Source organism: Malaclemys terrapin, chromosome 9, assembly GCF_027887155.1.
Source record: "Malaclemys terrapin pileata isolate rMalTer1 chromosome 9, rMalTer1.hap1, whole genome shotgun sequence".
NCBI lineage: Eukaryota > Metazoa > Chordata > Testudines > Emydidae > Malaclemys > Malaclemys terrapin.
In genome coordinates, this window is record NC_071513.1 from 30,077,244 (window position 1) to 30,097,837 (window position 20,594).

At 40.4% G+C, this 20,594-nt stretch overlaps 1 protein-coding gene across 5 annotated transcripts in view; it reads left to right on the plus strand.

The window, feature by feature from the left end:
- The window catches only part of DACH2 (dachshund family transcription factor 2), a 487,625-nt gene that overhangs the window by 379,474 nt on the left and 87,557 nt on the right, over positions 1 to 20,594 (plus strand). For 2 of the 5 annotated variants that reach the window (XM_054038771.1, XM_054038773.1), the window contains 2 exons: positions 9,770 to 9,949; positions 14,468 to 14,640. In XM_054038771.1, coding sequence (XP_053894746.1) covers positions 9,770 to 9,949; positions 14,468 to 14,640 — 353 coding nt within the window. The remainder of the gene's footprint in view (positions 1 to 9,769; positions 9,950 to 14,467; positions 14,641 to 20,594) is intronic. The other 3 variants (XM_054038772.1, XM_054038775.1, XM_054038776.1) reach the window with 2 other exon arrangements.

A 20,594-nucleotide genomic window follows, 5' to 3' on the forward strand; every position in this document is an offset into this window, starting at 1 on the left:
ATATGGAAATTTCTGCTTATTTGGTTGATCAAACTAATTTGATTCAGACTAGACTGTCTCTGTGTGTAAGCAGGGTAATATGTTGAGTGCCAACCAGTTTAGCTTACAGAGGTTTGGAAGACTCAGGATCCCTGGCACAATCTATGCTTTGGATTCTTATCCTTCCTGACTGCTGAATGCCCATAGATAAATACTGGGCTGTTTATTGGTGGAAATTGTCAATGCTTCCTTTTTGAATGGCAGGGCACCAACTGCTGTAAATGAACTACAGTAACTCCCCACTTAACGTCCTCTTGCGTCTCTGCTCAATTACAGAACATGCTCCATTTAAAGTTGTGTAGGGTTACTATATTTTAATTTAAAAAAAGGAGGACACTCCACGGGGCCCCAACTCCGCCCCTTCCCTGCCCCTGCCCCTTCCCCAAAGTCCCCGTCCCAACTCTGCCCCCTCCCCTGAACGCTCCGCCCCCTGCTCCTCCCCCTCCCCTGCTTCCCGCGAATCAAATGTTCGCGGGAAGCATGAAACAGGGAGGCAGCAGGTAAGCTGGGGCTGGGGCAGGGCGCGGCGCGGCCCAGTCTGGCCCCCCAGCTGAGAGGCTCCTTCCGGCGGCCGGCCGGCCCAGGCCAAAAGGCTCTGGCCCCGGCGTCTCCCGCCCAGCTCGGCTCGGCTCGGGGCCTCGGGTGCCGGCCCCAGCCAAGCACCGCCGGCCCCCAGCCCAGCCCCGACCCCTGGCTGAGCACCGCCGGACCCCGGCCCCGCACCGCCAGCCCCGGCCCCCAGCTGAACACCGCTGGCCCCGGCCCCGCACCGCCAGTTCCCGGCCCCACACCTCCGGCCCCCGGCCGAGCACCCCTGACCCCGCACTGCTGGCCCCAGCCCCCGGCTGACCACTGCTGGCCCCGTCCCGGCCGCCGGCCCCGCACCGCCAGCCCCGCACCGCCGGCCCAGCCCCGGCCGCTGGCCCTGGCACCCGGCCAAGCACTGCCAGCCCCGGCCCCCGGCCGTCGCCCCAGCGGCTCCGGCCCCCTGGCTGAGCACCGCTAGGCTCTCCCTCCCTATTTTCCCAGACATGTCTGGCTTTTTGGGATTTCCTCCCGGACGGGGATTTGAGGCCCAAAAAGCCGGACATGTCTGGGAAAATCCGGACGTATGGTAACCCTAAAGTTGTGCAATGCTTCGCTATAACGTTGTTTGGCTGCATGCTTTGTCCACAGCTGGAAGCCCCCCTATCAGCTCCCCTATGCCCCCCCCACAGCACCTCCTGCCTGCTGGCAGACCCTGCCTCTACCCCGCCTCCTGCCCATGGCAATTAGCTGGCTTGTGGCATTCAGGAGGCAGGGGAGGGAAGGGGAGCCCGTGCACTGTGTCCTTGCTCCTCCCCCCACCCTCCTGCTTCCTGAACGCTGCAAGCCAGCTGATTGGTGCGGACAGGAGAAAGGAGAGGGAGGGGGGAGAAGCAAGGACATGGCATGCGGAGTAAAGGGGAAGGAGTAGGGGACAGAAGAGGCGGGTTAAGGGTGGGGGCTTGGGGGAAGGGGTGGCATGGGCGGGCAGAGGGTTGAGCCCCCCCCCGCCCCTGGTGCTTGCAGAGTAGGGGAAGCTGCTGCTGCGCAATGTGCTTCTCCTAGCCTACAGCACCTTCAGCCTCCTTGCCTGCCTCATTATCTCCAGTGCCAGTGGGTTGTGTCTGTGTGGGGTAAGGTGGGGGCACATATACTGTACTATACTGTATGGCAAAAAAAAATGTACCTGGAACCTAACCCTCCCCATTTACATTCATTCTTATGGGGAAATTGGATTCACTTAACATGGTTTCACGTAAAGTCGCATTTTTCAGGAACATAACTACAAGTGAGGAGTTACTGTGTGTTTTGCCGCTTCTTAAAAAGCCATATCTTGATGCTGACTAACCAGATATTGACCAGCAAATCTTTCCAGCTATTGACTGATATGTATTTTCCATTTTTAGTCAGGATATTATGGAAAAGGTTATGATGAGATGACTCTCACAATATGCTGATGCCTCAGCCTTCTTTGAGCATTGGCAATTAGTGTTCTGACCTGGATGCGGCACAGAACCTACATTTGTCACATTGGCAGATGATCTCCTGTTGATGGATGAAAATCATACCTATGTGCTGATACTATTAGAGCTCTGTGCTGTCTTTTAATACCATTGAGATTGTTAAGTGCAGTTATCACATTTACGGTCCCTGGTCTCTTTGGTGGTATTGTTCTTTTCTCACTGAGAGATCAGAGCTTTCACAGGGTATTGTTGAACAATTATTTTTCTAACCTGAGTCTCCTGCTGTGAGGTACTTCAGGTCTCTGCTGTTATCCCACTAATATAGTATGTTTATGAGGCTGTCTGGAGAGTTAGTGAGGAGATACAAGCTGAAGTGTTTTCAGTATGCTGATGGTACTCAGCTTTATACACTCAGTTTTATGCACAGCCCAGAGACTGTGATTGTCTTTCCCAGTATCTAGGTGAGATGGGACATCTGAGAACACTGAGGTGATTATGGTGGGCTAAGGAAAGTAAGTGGATGAGTTTACATCAGCTCTCCTAAATTAGGATGTTCATCCATTCTTTATAACCAAAGTTTGAAACTCAGTACTTTGGTTAGAGTCCCAGATGCTTTCAGATGATCAAATAGTAGCAATCAGCTGTGCTACTTTTTCCATTTTTGTCTGAATGTCGTGAACCTTCCTCACAGATGCAGACCTTACTTCCATGATTCCTGCCTTTGCTTATTTTAGTCTGGACTACTGCATTATGCACTACATGGAGTTACACCTTACATCCATCTAGCTGCAACTAGTGCAAAATGCCACAGCTTACTTGTTCGGTGGAGTAACTAGCCATGAGCACTGGACACCAGTGCTGCACTTAGAACCTAACACCAGAGTGCTGTGTTCCAATATTTTAGACATCTGTTAAAATCTACTGATTAGGCTTTAAAATACTGTATATGTTATTTTAAGGCTAAATTGATATTTCCTTAACGTATGAAAACTACCTCATGAACTTAATGTGTGTATGTTTAGGTCACATGATTTAGAGTTTTACCAGATTTTGAAAAAAAAAAAGTATACTTACATTATTTGGGGCAAATTCTGCTCTCACATACCTGTTGGTGTCAATGGACACTGCACATAAGCATCCAAGGGCAGAATTTCTAACTTCATTTTCATAGTGCTAAGCATCCACAAATCCCAAGGAAGTCTCTAGGAATTGTGGGTAATCAGCAACGTTGCAAATCAGGCCATTGGTGATAGGTGTTCTGGATTAACAGTGCTGAAACAACAACATATATATACTTTCAGGAGTGTACTGAAAGTATACTTAATAACATGAAAAATGTGTGTTTAAAAATGCTTTTCATTAAATCTGGGCATGAAAGAAATTTTCAAAATTTGAGTTATATTTTTCTGAAATATATAACAACAAAAAATAAAATGACAGACATACATTGAAAAAGTGTGATTGTTCAATTCAAAGATACCTCTGAGAGTGTGAATTTCATTTAGGCCGAGCACACAGTTTTGAGGCTGATAGCTTGAACTCAAATCCAAATAAGAAGGTACTGTCACTGAACTGAACTTAGATTATTTTTTGAAAATCTTTCAACACATAAAACTAAGAAGGTAATTTAATCTTCACAAAGATATGTTCATCAAAAAAGTTCTTAGATTCTGGTTTCAGAAGCAAAGTATATTAGATGGAGCTTGACTTTTTAAATTCAACTTTAGAAGTGATGTTATAATTATGAAAAATAAAAAATATGTGAGCAGCAGCATCTACAGAGGAATGAAGACATGTTTCATCTGGAACGAGAAAGCAATGGAAGGAAAACGTCCTTTTCATTCTGTAGGTAGATGAAACCTAAACAGAGGCCCTTCAGTTACATAACTCTCATCAATTGTGAATACCCACATTTGCAAGCTTATCACAAAACTGTAAATACACAGTACATCATCTAATGAAAATGTGTGTGTATTGCTTAGATTGACTTCACATGTTTTCTTCTGTTACCTGCAATTTAATTCCCTGTGCATCTGAACTAATCTTAGGAACTCAATAACAGCAACGCACAGACTTTAGCCACTGTGCCGTAAAGAAGTACTAGGGGAATACTTACATCTCACAGCATTTAATTTAGAAGTGACTGTACTGGGACTTGCTATTTTAGTTTTACCTTTGCTTACTTGAACATGTCAGTCTAATTCCTGGGTTGATATATGAGTTATGTCAAACACTCTTCTGTTAAGCCTATGATAAATACTTAGTTTTAATTAATAAATAAGATTTTTCTCATTAAATCCATTTAGCTCCTGGGCTTTACTTATTGTAGCGTGTACCAGTGCTTTCCCACACCTAGGCTTACATTTATATCTTAGCTACTATATTTTCATTTTTCAGACTTAGAATCTCCTATAGGTGCTATATAGTAGGCACACAATAAAAAGGGCCTCTGTGTTCGGGCCAAATTTTGGTATTTAGCTGATAGCTTGAGGTAGTAATAGTGGTGTATTAAGGACTGTGTTGCAATTGTGAGTGATCACTTTAAGCACCCAGGGCTGAGGGGAGGGGAGGGGACTCTTTCTGGAACCTTCTTGACAGCTAGAGGGCTGTGTAGCAAAAGCATGCAGCAGGTAGTCTGCAGTTAGCCAGGGTGGAGTGAGTTGTGCCTCTCAGTTTTAGGGAGCTGTCTGCCTGCTTGCTTGCTTTCTCTCTCTCTGGTTTTGGTTTTTGTGTGTTATTGCTCTGAATTCTCAGAAATAAAGTAGTATCACGTTGCAATCTTCCAGCAGGAGTACTTAGATTTTTATCTAATTTTTCTGTGTGTATGCTGAAACATAGCATTAGTGATAGGGGTAATGTGCAACAACGCCACTCCAGGGGGAGGCCAGGACAGGATAGTGACCTCTTCTCCCTCCCCCCCCCACGAGTGATCGGGGCACAGGGGCACTCTGTAGGCTATACCCTGTTTTACCCTCCTCCACTGCAACCAACACACTCTGCACTGCAGGCTGATGTGGAGGCAGGTAGACAGGACCTGACCCTACAGTCTCTCTGTCCCTTTTGTGGTCACCATGTGTATTGAGGGAGCAGTCCCTGTGGTCCCACCTGAACGGAGGACTGCATCTGTAATAGGCCCTTGGCATCATAGACTGTGCAAGATGGGGTCTTTCCTCCCCTTTTGAGCACCTGAGTAAGGGACTGAGAGAGTCTGGTCCTAGTCAAGATCAACAAGAATGGAAGCAAAATAGGAAAAAGTTACCTTCAGATGTTTTCTTTTGCTTGGGGCGGGGAGGGAGGTTGTATGTGCAGGAGTGACAATTTTAAATGTGAAGCTCTTTACTTATTCGTAATGTTTAGAAATGCATTTTGACAAATAAATATACACCTCTACCCCGATATAACACAAATTCGGATATAACGCGATAAAGCAGTGCTCCGGGGGGGGATGTGCACTCCGGCAGATCAAAGCAAGTTCGATATAACATGGTTTCATCTATAACGTAGTAAGATTTTTTGGCTCCCGAGGACAGTGTTATATTGGGGTTGAGGTGTACTTAAAAAGGACCTAATAATAATTTTATGACACTTAAGAATCTGCTTCATTTTTCGTAACTTTTATACGGAAATATGAAATCTTTTCTTCCTAAAAATGAATAATAAATTACATTCCTTTGTATATAACCCGTAAGACAGCTCACATCACTGTTTTATTGTAAGAGACTTTTGCCTCATTTCCCTAAATGATACTGCCTGTTGGTTTTCTTGTCTCTCATTCTTTTTTCCCCCTTCTCTCCTGTTCAGCATCTATCGTGGAGACGTTATTTGGCATGCATCCAGGCATGGATCATTGTCTTAATTTACACTCCACAACCGCTATTTAGTAAAGAATGTGGGTCTTCAACAGCTTAATTATGACAGAAAATATGTTGTGTTTTTCCAAAGGCTACACTTTTTGGATTGAGCAAAAGACAGATATATCTAGCCTGTTTAAATATACCTACTCCACCAAGTATGGGAGGGACCGATTCGCCTTTTACCATATGGTGCACCTTTCACATGATGAAGACCACAGGCCTAATTTTGCTTTCAGTTATGGCCCTATAAACTATTGTATCCCAATGCAGGATTTAATATCATGTGTTTGTTTTATGATTACATTTGCTGTATTGATGATGCATATTCTCTCTGCACAAAATATGGGAACAATTAACATTCTAACATCCAGATACAGTTTTTCTAATGAAAAATTGTATCTGGATCTGATTTTCAAATTTTACAACTGATTTAGTTGCTGTAGGTACTGACCTCTAATTATGATAATAAAACAATTTGAGAATATGTATACTGTTGATGTGATGGGCTCACAATTCTATTCTTAAACAGACAATAATTGTACATTACATTATGCTTTTAGCATTTGGTGTGAAAGTGTGTGTGTGTGTGTGTGTGTGTATGCACAAATATTTCTCTGGAATTTTGAAGAAGTGTCTGAAATTAGAAGAGTATGAGATTTGGATCCTTTGCACTATGCATATTTAACTTATAAAATGAGCTCTTTGCTTTATTAGTGAAGTCAAAATTACTTCATTGCTGTCTTTATACAATTAGCTCCTAAGAACGATATAGAAAGTAGAGATTGGAATGCATTTATACTGTGTCTTGAGGCTTTTGCCTATTATTAAATTTACACTTAAATTTTTCATATTGTATCAAGCACATGAAGAAAGAGAGAATTATTTTCAGGCAAGGATAAAAGCCATCTTTTAAGATTCGTGTCCTTAACTGCTCAGTGACAATTCCATTAACAAGTTCTGCAACATAGTGCGTGTAGTGTCAGGGAAAAGGTTTTCTGGAAAAGGAGACCTGAGTTCTAGTTCCAGCTATGCCACTGGGCTGCAGATAACCTTGGCAAGTCATTTCAGTGCTCAGTGCCTCAGTATCACCATCTGTAAAATGGGGATAATGATACTCACCTCGTTTGCAAAGTGCTTTGCGAGTTACTGATGAAAAATGCTATGTAAGAGCTAGGTGTTATTATTCATAATAGTTTTCTCTTTCAATGAATTACTCACCATGTAACTTAATTATGGAAACTGTGTCTGTCAGTCTTTACCACAGCAGGGTGTGGTGATATCTATGTAAATTTCAGACCCTATAATTAAATTTCACTTAGCATTCAACTTTGATTGTTTCATTAGACTTCCCTGTGAGCCGGACTTTTTTTCTCAAGGGAGAGTGGGTGTGGGTGGAGGAGACTTGCAGTGGTACTGCTACTGAATACAAGAGCAGATACCTGAATAGAATGTGTCGGGGTGGGGGGGAGAGAAAGGGGATATCGTATTAGAACTTGGGCCCATGGTGTGGTATTGAAGGAAGGATAAACTGTTAGGAGTAGGTAATTGAGTTTGGAGCTCTGGCCACTGGTAGGCCACTAGGGAAGAGAGCACAGCTGGTAAGGGTGTGCTTTCAGGCAAGGACTGTGATTTTTTCCCCTCATTTTTGAAAAATCACTATGACAAACTTCCTTAGCAATCAGTTTACATTTTGAAGGTAGTGGGCCAGATCCTCAGTCAGTTAAAATGGGCAGAGCTCCATTGAAGTTCATGACTCTGACTTCACAAGGAAAAAGACATGAAAATGTCTGGGGTCCTGAACAACAAACACTTAATGTTATAGTGGGGTTAATCATGTGTAACGTCAAGCTTGTTTGTAAACATTTGCAGGATTGGACCTTCTGCTTTGTAAAATAAAAGTTTATGGTCCAAGGACTGTTGAGATATTTCTACTTGATAAATTAATACCTCACAAACATGGATGTGTATACATTCTTTACATAATTTTGAAAATCTACTTTTAAATATTTAAGTGCCAGTGAAAGTTTAGCAAAAAGAAGAACAGGAGTACTTGTGGCACCTTAGAGACTAACAATTTTATTATTTATTTATTTGTTAGTCTCTAAGGTGCCACAAGTACTCCTGTTCTTCTTTTTGCGGATACAGACTAACACGGCTGCTACTCTGAAACCAGTGAAAGTTTAGGTCACTTAAGTACATACAAGCTGTACTTTGAACAATAATGCTTTTTAAAAAAAATATTAAACATTAGACTAAAATATTGAAAAAACATCTGGAAATGGTAGAAATCATTTAGCAAATCAGTTCTTAAAAAGTGTTCTTAGAAAATCATTTTTCCTCACTTGTTTAACTCGAGGAATATTTTATCAAATGTTAATGCTGTGAATAACTGAAGTTTCAGTTCAGCGTGATTTGAAACAGCCACCTTAACAGTGGCAGGGCTACTGAGCACTGCTGTAATTATGCCATATTATATTACATCATATGGTATAATTTAGTGCTGTATAAATGTATCTTTCTTTGTCAATGTATTGCTCATCATTTTACAAATTACAAATCTGTAATGGTAAGGTAATTCATGGCTTGGACATGGTATTAAAATGATGGAGTGATTCCCATTTTGCACAATCATTGATCTTTCAGTCTTTTACATTTGGTAGTATTAATCATGTTTATTAGCTGAGTGTTACCATAAACAATGTTGAATGTTTCTATGTGGTTACTTTCATCTTCAATTAAAATACATTTTTTTTTGCCTGCTGTCTCTATCCATTGCATCACAACAGTGTGTTACTGATTCTAATTGCAATTCAAGTTAATAAATTCTAGACAATATCAATACTGCAGATACACAGTTTCTTATCATTCTTTAATCTAATCTAAAACATCCATGATGGAAGGAAAACGAATGTACCTAAGTTAACATTATGGCCTTTTTGTGTTCCTGAAATGTTCAACTTTTACAAATAGTTGTTTAAAGGCTTTATTTTGTGGACCAGCCTCATTGCAAAATTCTTACCACACTCTACCTTACTGTGCTTTAATAAGAGGAGCATGTGATTATTCACGTGCATAACTGTCTGACACAGGGATTGCCATGAAACCAATACAAAATAAGATCTCTCCAGAAAAACAAACAGATTAGTATTACACTGTTTAATATGACATACTTTGCTTTCTCTCTTAGACATCAATTGCGGTGAACAAAAATTACATCCGAATGATACATATGAATGCCTCAAAGCTGACTATCTACAAGCTCAGTCTTTGAATCTCTCAATTATATTCAGAATTTAGCATTTAAGAGGAGCCTGGTCTGGTGCTCTGTGCACAGGACTGGAATCCAGGAGCTACTAAATTCTAATCCTGATGCTAAAATTGACCCATTCGGTGGCCCAAGGCAAATCATTTAAATTCTCTGCACATGTTTCCCCATCTATTGCTATATTAGTGCTAGCTGGTATTATTAATTTTTATTATTTTATTATTTAGCCACTCCTTGAAAAAAACTCCCACTGGGATTGTCAATGGTGAGGTCCTGTGTGTCGATTACAAAAGAAGAGTCCCTGTTTAGTTGTTATCACAACTAATTGTGAGTCCTTCCTGTTTGGGTCATTTTCTCCTTAAACATCTAGCTTTCTCTGTTTCCAGAAGGGGTACACGGTGTTCTAGTTAGGTTATTTGGCCTGGTTTATGATTATTAAATTATTCATTTATTTCAGGTGCAGCACCTACAGGTCTTTTGGTGCTGAGTAATCAATAAACTATGACGTATTCCAAAACAAAAATTGAGTAATTTAGGATAATAAAAAGTGTGCAGTAAAGCTAGCAAAATCTCTTCAAGGGAAAAATATGGTATTTACAATATCTTTGTACACTGTTTTGCAGGTGGGAGTGAATCCTCCTGGGATAAAGAGAAACTTCAGTCTCCTATTACAACAGGATCACAGCATGGTGTTGGTCACGCCACGCTATCAGGGCAATCCAGCCTTGGGAGTGCACATCCCCTCAGTCCTCTCCAGCAAAATCACTTGCTCACCAACAGTACGTTTACTGTCCTTATAAATAGTAAGAAGACATTCTAAGATACAGACACCTTCAGTCTTATACTGTTTGTCTGTAAAGAAGGAAAGATATACAAGAAGTTGGTAACTAATAAATAGCATGTGATAACATAATGTGCTGGAAGAATTTAGCGCGCGCACACACACACACTCACACACACGTGTCGGTAAATGCAGAGGCTGTAACTTGATTAAACTATTAACCAATGAGGAGCTATTCCCCGAACTAACTGGCAGAGCCATTCCATTGCAGAATAGCCCTGTTTTTTACAAACCTGAGGATGATGGATATTGCCCAGCCTATATCAAACTTGGGACAGATGTAATGTAAATCCCTAAAACAGAGCTCCAGGATGCTGGTTGGAAGGTGAAAAAACCCACACAGTAATTTGCCAGTTTTGCCAAAGGGGAAAAATCTCTTCCAGACACCAAATATAATTTTGGCAATAAGCATAGTCCACAGCATCCTACAAGATCCAGCATATCATATAAAGGTGGGAATGAGTGGGACTAGACCAAAGGCAAAACGTCAGCGAGCCAGCAGTGGGTAGAAACAATTCTTTCCTCTCCCTACCTCTTCAAGGAGGGTGCCAGTCAGTCAGTCTGTCATAACCCCAGTCATCCAGTGATAGCAGGAATGGCTGGGACAAGTCAGAGCACACACTGTTAGACCCATCACATGCTACCCCTCAGAGCGGGAGGAGTAATCAGCAGGTGCCTGAGTTCCTTCTCCCTGCACCACTCCCATACTTACCATTTACACACCCCAGTTAGTGAGGTTTGACATTAGGCCTGCCTAACTAAGTCTTTTGCATTTATACTATGTCACAGTGCAGCTAATGATTTGATTTAACATTAATGTAGGTATATCGGACTGTGAAATGAACGACCAAGCTATAAATATCACTTCAAGATTAATTCACTGTTTAGACACACTATCATAATAGTTTTACTAATGAATTGAATGGCTTTCTTTTATTGCTAACTCTAACTCCTTAAAAAATAAAGCTTGTGTTATTTCATACAATCAATATACTTTTTTATATATCCTAGTTTCATTGTTTTCAAATCAATAAAAGTTTTCCTGAAACTTAATGAGTTCTGCATCACAAACAGTAGCAAGTTTTCTATATGAAGGCATTTATATAAAGGTAACTAGCATTCATTTTGGTAAATATGTACCCAAATGGTGGTGGTGAATTTTGCTCTTTTTCTAAGATCTCTCCTGTTTCCTGGATTAGGTACTGTAAAAATCCTCTCCAAATCTTGGAGTCTAAAAAAGTCAAGTTCTCTACTTCTGTAATTTAACTGAGGTCGATGGAGTTACTCCAGCAAAAAATTTGGCCCCAAAGTTTTTGTAGTGTTTTGTAAATAAAGAATTTATTATCCAGTTTTTGTTTTTGTAGTCTTTTGTAAATAAAGAATTTATTGTTCAGACCAAAATGAAAATAGAATCAGTGTTAAAGGAAGAGGTGGGACATGATAATTGGATAAAAGATTACAGTGGGATGAAGGAATGGAAACACTGCTAAAGTTTGAAAAATCCTCATTGTTCATGTATGTATCTTTGTTCTGAGAGTTTTACAAATTGATTTCAAGGACTTACTTTTCACAAGTGTATGAAATGTCTTATTCATCAGAAATACCTTATTTTTAGGACCAGATACCTTGATCGCTATCTATGTAGTGTCACTGAATTTGGTGGAGAAGCCTAGACCATTTAAATGTTTCTTATTATTGGTGCTTGTCCCCTTTCACGCACAGTTAGGGTCTGTCATCTGATTAAATGGAGCAGACTGCAGGACTCTTACGTGCTATAGATGATTCTTTAATTTTATGTTCCTTATCTGTGGAATATGCACTTACATAATTCAGTATCTGCACGTGTTTTACATATGAGGCAACTGTGGTCTTCCCTGTTTTGGTAATCTTTACAGATATTATTCAGTATTTTTCATTCTAAGTAGTTGTCTAAAGGCTATTAAGAGGTTTATTGAATATCAGACATTATGTCTGATGATTTGCAAGTGTAAGATGTATTTCCTTTATAGTCCTCAGAAATGCTTGATGGATTGTGTCTTAAAACTGGTGATGTGCTGTTATATTCTGTTTGTAGTTTGCATTTAGTTTGCATGTCAATTGGACTTTAAGTAGACATACAACTCAAAGTGGACAGATGGTGTCTGGGAGTTTTGGAACTCTATGGAGTATGAGGAAAGATTATTAGGCTGCTACGGGAGATATACAAGGGAACAAAAGCTTATGTATATAAGCACTGAAGGGATTGTCAGTATGGTTTGAAGTAAATGGAGATGTCCATGGACTTTGTCTTGTTACTATCTTTATTAACAATGACATGGACCATCTCATAAACAAAGTAATGTGAAGCATAACACACCGCAGTGAATGGATATAATAGTGTTTGGCTGATGGCTGACCAGGGGTAGTAAGGGTGTTCAGTTTTCAGATGATTCTGCCCTTTGTGGGCAGATGGTGGTTTATGTGGGTGTTTCTGGTGTCTGGTGGACCAAAAAATTGTGTTTTGAATGAAAGAAATTACGTAAGCAAGATCAGCTCATGGTACTCTGACTGTAGGAATATAAGATAGGAAAACAATGATTTACCTTGTAATATGATAATGATTAAGGTAGAAGTACGGTAATAAACTCAGAGAAATATCTACAATAAATAGGCACGTAGTTTACAATTATGACAGGCTATACAATTATGTTATTTTCATATTTTGCCAGAGGTTAGTGATGATCATTTCTAATCTGCCTAAATTCCCTTTGCAGAAATTATTGAGCCATTTTGACTCTGTATAGTGGCAGAATTTGGTCCTGTTTGTGTTGAGAAAATCAGGTAATACTCGTAGGTAAATGGGATCAGGAAGTCTCTCCTGAGAAGTCTTAAGAATTAGGTGTTACTCAAAGTCAGAGCAGTTAAAAAGGTTTCTCAGTAGTTTAGTCGGTTTGTGCCACCTAAGTGTTGTGATCATCACTGAAAACTATACGATCTATTGTAAGACAAGTGATGCAGTATATATACATGTTAAGGCAGGGGTTCTCAAACTGGGGTTCGGGACCCCTCCAGGGGTCGTGAGGTTTTACATGGGGGGTTGCGAGCTGTCAGCCTCCACCCCAAACCCCACTTTGCCTCCAGCATTTATAATTCTGTTAAATATATAAACAAGTGTTTTTAATTTATAAGGGGCGGGGTCACACTCACAGGCTTGCTATGTGACGGGGTCACCAGTACAATAGTTTGAGAACCACTGTGTTAAGGGAACATATGGTATTGGAATCTGATTCTCATTTACACCAGGACCACTTTACACCATTCTGGCAGTGTCAAAGAGCTTTAATGTGGACGTACATGTAATTCACTCCTTTTCCAGGCCCCTTTAGCATAGCAGTGTGAAATGGCTTCAGTGTAAATGAGAATTAGGTCCCTTGCCTTATGTGGAAATATTTTTTGTCTTAAACTGGAACACTACACATCTCTATTCACAAACTTAGCTACCATCTTGTATTCAGTCCTTACTGGTCTAATCGTATTCAATAACACATCAAAATCTGGTCTCAAATTGCTGCATATATGTGATACTCAATAATGTTAATGGGAGTTAAGTGTATACACTGATGACAGAATAGACTACTGTATATATTCGTTCATAAGCTGAATATTTTTGGTAAAAAAGTGATGCATCAAAGAGCAAGGGTTGGCTTATAAACGGGTCTACACCAAAATGTGATGATTTTAAACTCTATGAAACCATTGGATTGAATATCTAATACATTGTCATTTTGTTTACCCGGAGCGTCTGCAGGCATGGAGCCCCTCAGCTCCCCGTGGCCATGGTTCGCCACTCCCATTGGCTGGGAACGGCAAACCGTGGACACTGGGAGCTGAGGGGCTCCGTGCCTGTGAACGCTCCAGGTAAACAAAACATGCAGGCCTGCCAGCAGCTTACCCTAATGGGCCAGGAGCCAAAGTTCGCCAACCCCTGAAATATAGGGTCGGCTTATGAAAGGGTCATACATTTTTTGGTATTTTTACCTAACCATCTTGGGGGGTCGGCTTATAAATGAATGGGCTAATGAACGAGTATATATGGTATATTAATTAACTTACCCCTTGATCTATTTTAATATAATTGTAAGAATTTCTGCATGTCCCATGGATTTTTACATTGCTGATTAAAGGGGTCATTGAGCTTGCAGATTGTGGCATACCTGTTTTGTTAATATTGCCTGTTTGTTTACAGCTAGATTTGTCTTTCATTAATGCAGTACATATAGTCCTCTTATGGAATGCAAATACCATTAGCATGAGGCATTCTCTCTGACTTCTTAATTATTTTAAATGGCAATGTCGTATTAGTTATATAAATTTCAAACTCATAATAACGACAACCTAGACTAATTACTCTTTCTGTAGTATGATAGCTACGCTCTTGAGCTAAAGTGTTGGATTATGAAATGAAAGACTAACAAACCATCATGCCCACCATCTCTTTTAGGGATAGAGCTGCCATTTATGATGATGCCCCATCCTCTCCTCCCAGTCAGCCTACCTCCTGCTTCAGTTGCAATGGCAATGAACCAGATGAACCACCTCAATACTATTGCTAACATGGCTGCTGCAGCCCAGATGCATAGTCCTCTTTCCAGAGCAGGGGCGTCTGTTATTAAGGTAAGAGTGCAATATTTGATTTAGAAAACAATGATTTATGGATAAAAAACACACTCCCAGTGGCATTATACTGATTCCTTGGGAACATAAGTGAACAGCTATGTGTTTGTACAGCAGCTAGCACACTGGGTCCGGGTTCCTGGCGGGAGTTTCTAGGTGCTATTGCAGTATCAATAAATATCGATAACAACAATCACTAAGCAAATAAAGAAAAAGCAGCTCTGCTACTGATTCAAGTATGTAATATTATTAAAAACAGATACTAACATGGATTTTAAAGGAAAGTGCTACAGGTGATCCTAGGAATTCTAGTGCAGTGAGCCTTACTTCAGTATCTGAGAAAAAGTTTAGAAAATCATTAAAAGGACTTTAATTACTATAATACGAGATAGGACTCCTGCTTCTTTAAATGATGGATAAAATGTACTTAGACGTTCAGAAGACTTTTGATAAAGACTCTTGCAAGTAGGCTATTAGGAAAATTTGGTAACCACCTTGAAAGAGCAAGTCCGGTCATGGATTAAATTCTCAGAGGAAAGAGATTAGAAATGGGAGTGTGAAGGATCAAGACTGATGGATTATATTGAAGAGCAGGTAGCTACAATGTGGACATTTTTTGTAAAATTTCAGAAAAATGGCTTCTATCACCTTTTTATTTGCACAAAAAATAAAAAGGGTTTTTTGTCAGTTTTAATATTTGAGCATGTGTGTTTCTCTAGCAATTTTGAAAAATGTAAAAAAAAGTTTAGAAATTGTAGCACTATTATGGGGTAATTATATTCCCATTTTCTGTCTCTGGGTTTGTGTGTGTGTGTGTGTGTGTGAAAATATTATTTTAAATGTTAGGATTATTAGGTCCTAATTCTCTGTTGCTTTGCCTCTTGTATAATCATTTTCACTTGCACAAAGTAGGTGTTAAATGCTTCCATTTTGGCAATCGGGGGTTCTGATTTTTATTCCTGGCTCTTCTACTGACTTCCTGAATGGAATCTCTCAATATTATCCCCATTTTATAGAAGGGGAAGTTGGCCCACAGCTTCCCTTACCACCAGTGGGGTGGGGGGGTGTAATACCTCTGCAGCAGCAGTAGGTCCTGGAGGCATTCTAGCCAGAATTACTCCTGTCTGACGTAGGGAGATATGCAATGAGTGGCCACTGCCGCAGCCTTTCACAGGATACAGCATGCATCCTTTGCTGTGTCGGTCTGTTTGGGGGTGTTTAGTGATGCCTTCCTCCCCTTTGTGTTCTGACTGCACAATGACTAAGACTGTGGCTGCCCCTTGTGTAAGTGTTCAAGGGAAGATGAAAGACTCCCTGTGTTCTGTCCTTGCTTCGTGCACCACAGTCTGGTCCTGAATGACTGTAAAGTGCAATGGGATTCTCAGATTAAATTAACTATATACAAGCAAAGTATTGTTTTTGTCATTATTCATTATTCTGTTGTTATATCACACCGGCTTGATACTCTTTAAATCCATGTAATACGAATGAATAAAACTGACCATGTTTTTAAATATATCATAATTATGACATTATATGGCTACTTAAAATGTAAAACTGAATTGAAGATACTGTTTACCTAATTCCATTATTAGACATCTAAAATACCATTTAGCCCATTTCCTATTAGTTTGTGAATGGGCTGATTTAAAAGGGATTTGAATGAAGTCATCATGCTTTTTATATCATATCTGCCATTTAGAAATAAGCTGTCCTACCAAAATATGCATGATCAGCAAAGTTAACATTTAGTGCTCCAGAAAGAAATGTCATAACTATGAAATTTGATTTCTTCTTGACAGGAACACTATAAATTAGGCAGTCACAATGGCCAGACTCACAAAGCCTTCTTTGCCATCTATAATATAATCTAATGTGATTACAGTGGCACCTGCTAACGCTGCTATAGTTAAGGGTCTGTCAGTGTCTCCCATTATAAATCCCTACTTTCAGGGATTTACAGCTCAGCTGTAAAAACTTGCTCCAACTGAAACTTGGCTAAAAATTTTCAGAACTATCTGTTCAGTTAAGTTACAAGAGTACAAAATAAATGAAGTAATATGCTGTGATCCAATACTGTTTTGGTGTGTCTGTAATTTTTTTAAAAATCTATTCATTGACATTATTTTCAGATCTCTAGACCATATGGTTGAATAGGTCCTTTATACATAAACTAAAACTTTTTTTCTTCTGAATTTTATGGAGCAGTTCTACACCAAGGCTATAAGTACTTTTCAGTCAGATTTTTATTATACAATGGATCCATAATATGCAAATACATATGACTATTAATATGCATTCACAGCATATAGTACACATAAAGGAGTCGTTAAGGTTTATGCTGAAAATACATATTAAATAGAATGCTCAAAATATTGCTAAATCTTTTTCATGTCCATTAAAATAATATTGGGTGCAAAGGAGCTGAGCATTCACAGTATATAAATGGATGCCAAGTGCCACTCATTCAATGCCACAACTCAGTGAGCATACAACTCAAGGTCTGTGTTAAAGATTTCCGAACCTTACTGATAAGATTTTGAACCTTTTACCCAGACCAGGGTCTTCATCCTAATTGTTCCTATGCAGGGGCGGCTCCAGACACCAGCGCACCAAATGCGTGCCTGGGGCGGCAAGCCGCGGGGAGCGGCCTGCCGGTCGCCGTGAGGCTTCGGCAGCAATTCGGCAGTGGGTACGCCGAAGGCGCGGGACCGGCGGACCTCCCTCAGGCATGCCGCCGAAGGCTGCCTCACTGCCATGCTTGGGGCATCAAAATACATAGAGCCGCCGCTGTTCCCATGGGTGAAATCAGGCCTGCAGGGTTGCAGAGTGCCCTCCACCTATATCCAGCAATGAGGTCTGGACGCTCCAGTGGTGTCGCCAAACCAGAATAGGCCTTCAGCCCCCCAATTTATACAACCCACGCTCAGATAGGCTACAGAAATTAACTGTAAGGATCCAGTTCTTTTCTGCACCAAGCTCCACTGAGCACAGGAGAACTAGGAAGAATCCCATTAGGGAGCCAGTTATAGGTTCCTGTTTGTCAAGCTCCAGCTATTCCTCTGCTAGCCCTGCTGTAAGTTAGAGCAACCTTGGGCCTTAACTTACTCCAGCTGGCTATGGTCTCCAGAGCAACATACTCAAACTGCGATTTTGGCACAGCAGAATTGTGGCCTGCAGACCCCTGACATATACTTTACACTAGGGTAGATGTTTGGATGTGGGATCTAGCTCCACTGGATTTACACCAGTCGAGCCGCAATTCTCAGCGGGCAGCTGCAGCCAGGTTCTGGCTCATTTGCTTACGCAGCACAAAGAATCCAGAACAGGGGGAGGAAATCTAGTCCTAAATTCTGTATAGATATCATCAGTGAAACTGTTTTTCCTCCTACCTCACTGGGTAAACTAGGAGCCGGCTTATCCAGAAATTGCTTAATGACTTTTATGGCCAGAAGGGTACTGTGATCATGTAATTAAAGACTGTATCATAATGCATACACACAAAGTGTCAGAATGAAGATTGCTTGGAAAGTCTTCATTCTGGTATTTCCTAGCTTTTGATTGCTTTACTTTACAACCTTCATAATGTTCTTTTCATGTAGGGGTTTTCATGTAATTTCCTATGTTTTTAAAAACTTAAATATCGACAAAACAAAAATGCCATCATCTGGAATCATATTGACCCCACATCAATAGGGCTGGGATCTTTAGATCCTCAGCACAGTCCTCTGTTGTTTGAGCCAACATAGTAACTGGTGGCAGTAGAAGTCTGGTGTCGTATATGTGGACCTGCCACTAGAGCAGGGTGGAGACACAAAAACCAGTGGGTTTCACTGCTCTTTACAAGACAGCAAAAGAATGTTTAGACTCAGGGGTAATTGGTTCAATTCCAGTTTCTGTAGGGGAGTGTGCTCGAGTGATTAAAGACCATTCTGCTCTGCCCCTAACCTCTCCCTATCTCCTTCTGCCCCATCCAATCTCTCCTCCGTTCCTTCCCCTCTCCTGCTACCATCCTTCTCCTGCCCCTGTCCCCTCTCCTATCCATCCAACTCCTGTCCCTTTCTTCCACTGCTCCTGTTCCTTTCCCCCGCCCACCCTCCTGCCCGCCGATTGCTTTAACCCACCCTCCCTGTTTGCAGATGGTGGAGGATTGTAGAGACTCAAGACTACTGTGTTCAATACCAGGTTCTGGAAGGGGGTGTGATCCAGTGATTATAGATCCTTCCTTTTGCCTCTGTGGCAATACACACAGAGACAATATTGCTTCTCAGCAAAACTGTTGTAAGAATTTTTTAACATGGGAAAACATCATATTTTCCCTAATCTCATTCTCAGAAATGGTTCAACTATTTTAGCTGAAATTCTCTCCCACCCTCTACACCCCCCTAACCTAATTCATTTACTCATTCATCCTCGGGTGGAAGCCTGACGTGGAAAATTTAACCCAAAGCAGTTGTAAAGGATGTATGACATAAATTTTAAATTTCCTAATGAGAAGAAAGATGGGCTATGTAATCATTACTGGGCAGTGCTGTTTTCTGTGGGCTGTATAACTCTTATACTCAGTATTTATTTATTTACTGACAGAGAAAAAAAAATCTCCCAACCTCAAAATTCTCAAAAACAGTTCCCCAAAATACAAAAACACAGATATATTTTAAGGATTAATACATGTTTACTTTTTCTTGTCTATGCCCACCCAACATTTTGAAATACTTTCAGAATAAAGTTCAACTTTTAAAATCTAAATGTATGAAAATTATAACTTTTGATCACATTTATTTTTATTCTTTTCCGTCTTATAGAATTAATTCATTGTTGCCAACTTGTAGATGAAATGTTAGCTGGAATGTCAGGGAAAGATCATACAACAGAGAAAGTAATTTGAGATAACTTTTTTCGTGGCTAATTTGAACAGCTGAGTCCATTGCAAGAAAGCAGAGGATGTGCAGTCATATATCTTTTTATCCATTGCCATGCAGGTTACTGCACTGTTTGGACATACTCAGATGTCTATAATCTTATTTAGCCTTGTTTCATTTAAACTACTATTGTATCTCTCATACGCCTTTTCCCAACATCAAGTATGTATTGTTTATTAACACTGGGAACTGCATGTTTCCAACATAAAGGGGAACCCGTGAATGCTTGCGTTGATTCTGAAGGTGGAAAAGACATTATAAGTTGCAAACATAATTGCTTTTCCCCCCAGAGTTAGCATGGTAATATTGTTAGGCCAAACACATAGCCTTTAGTTCTGGCTCAGATCCTTTTAGCATTGGTTCAGCCATTAGCATTTGAAGTTACTAGCTAATATAGTTATTACATAACTATAATATAGCTATAACATCATTAGGCCTGGGAGTGTCCTTTCTTCATTCAGTTATAGCACTGGACATGGCAGAATTCAAAGGACCAAGGATATATATGATGATTCACCTGCACAAAAGCCAGTCCATTATTAGTCAGTTTTACACCTTTGCACATTGACAATACTGATAAACAAATTTAATGGCAACTGTGTAATATACGGGTGAAAGCTGCTATTGTTTTCCCTCTGATTACTAATTTAAGAAATACCAAAGTGGGAAGCTCTTGTTTGGCTGTTTACCAATACCATCTGATTAGCTGTGATTTTTTTTGTTTGTTTGTTTGGCTGAGCAGCTGGCAATTAATGAATTGATAGGAAATAGTCACAAGACGGTGGAATTAGCAAGTGAACATCTGGTATTAAAAATTAGTAAACACAGAAGAGGGTTTTTTTTTTGTGATTTCTTAAATTCAGTAGGAAAATAAATACTAGTTGACTACTACTGAAATGTTTGGTGCACACAATTAAAAATATGACTGCACTATCCATGGAATAAGTATATTGTATGTGAGTTCATTTCAGATAAGAGTTGGAGCAGAAGATAGTTGGATCCAGCTGACTCTTTGGCAGGCATCCAGCCACA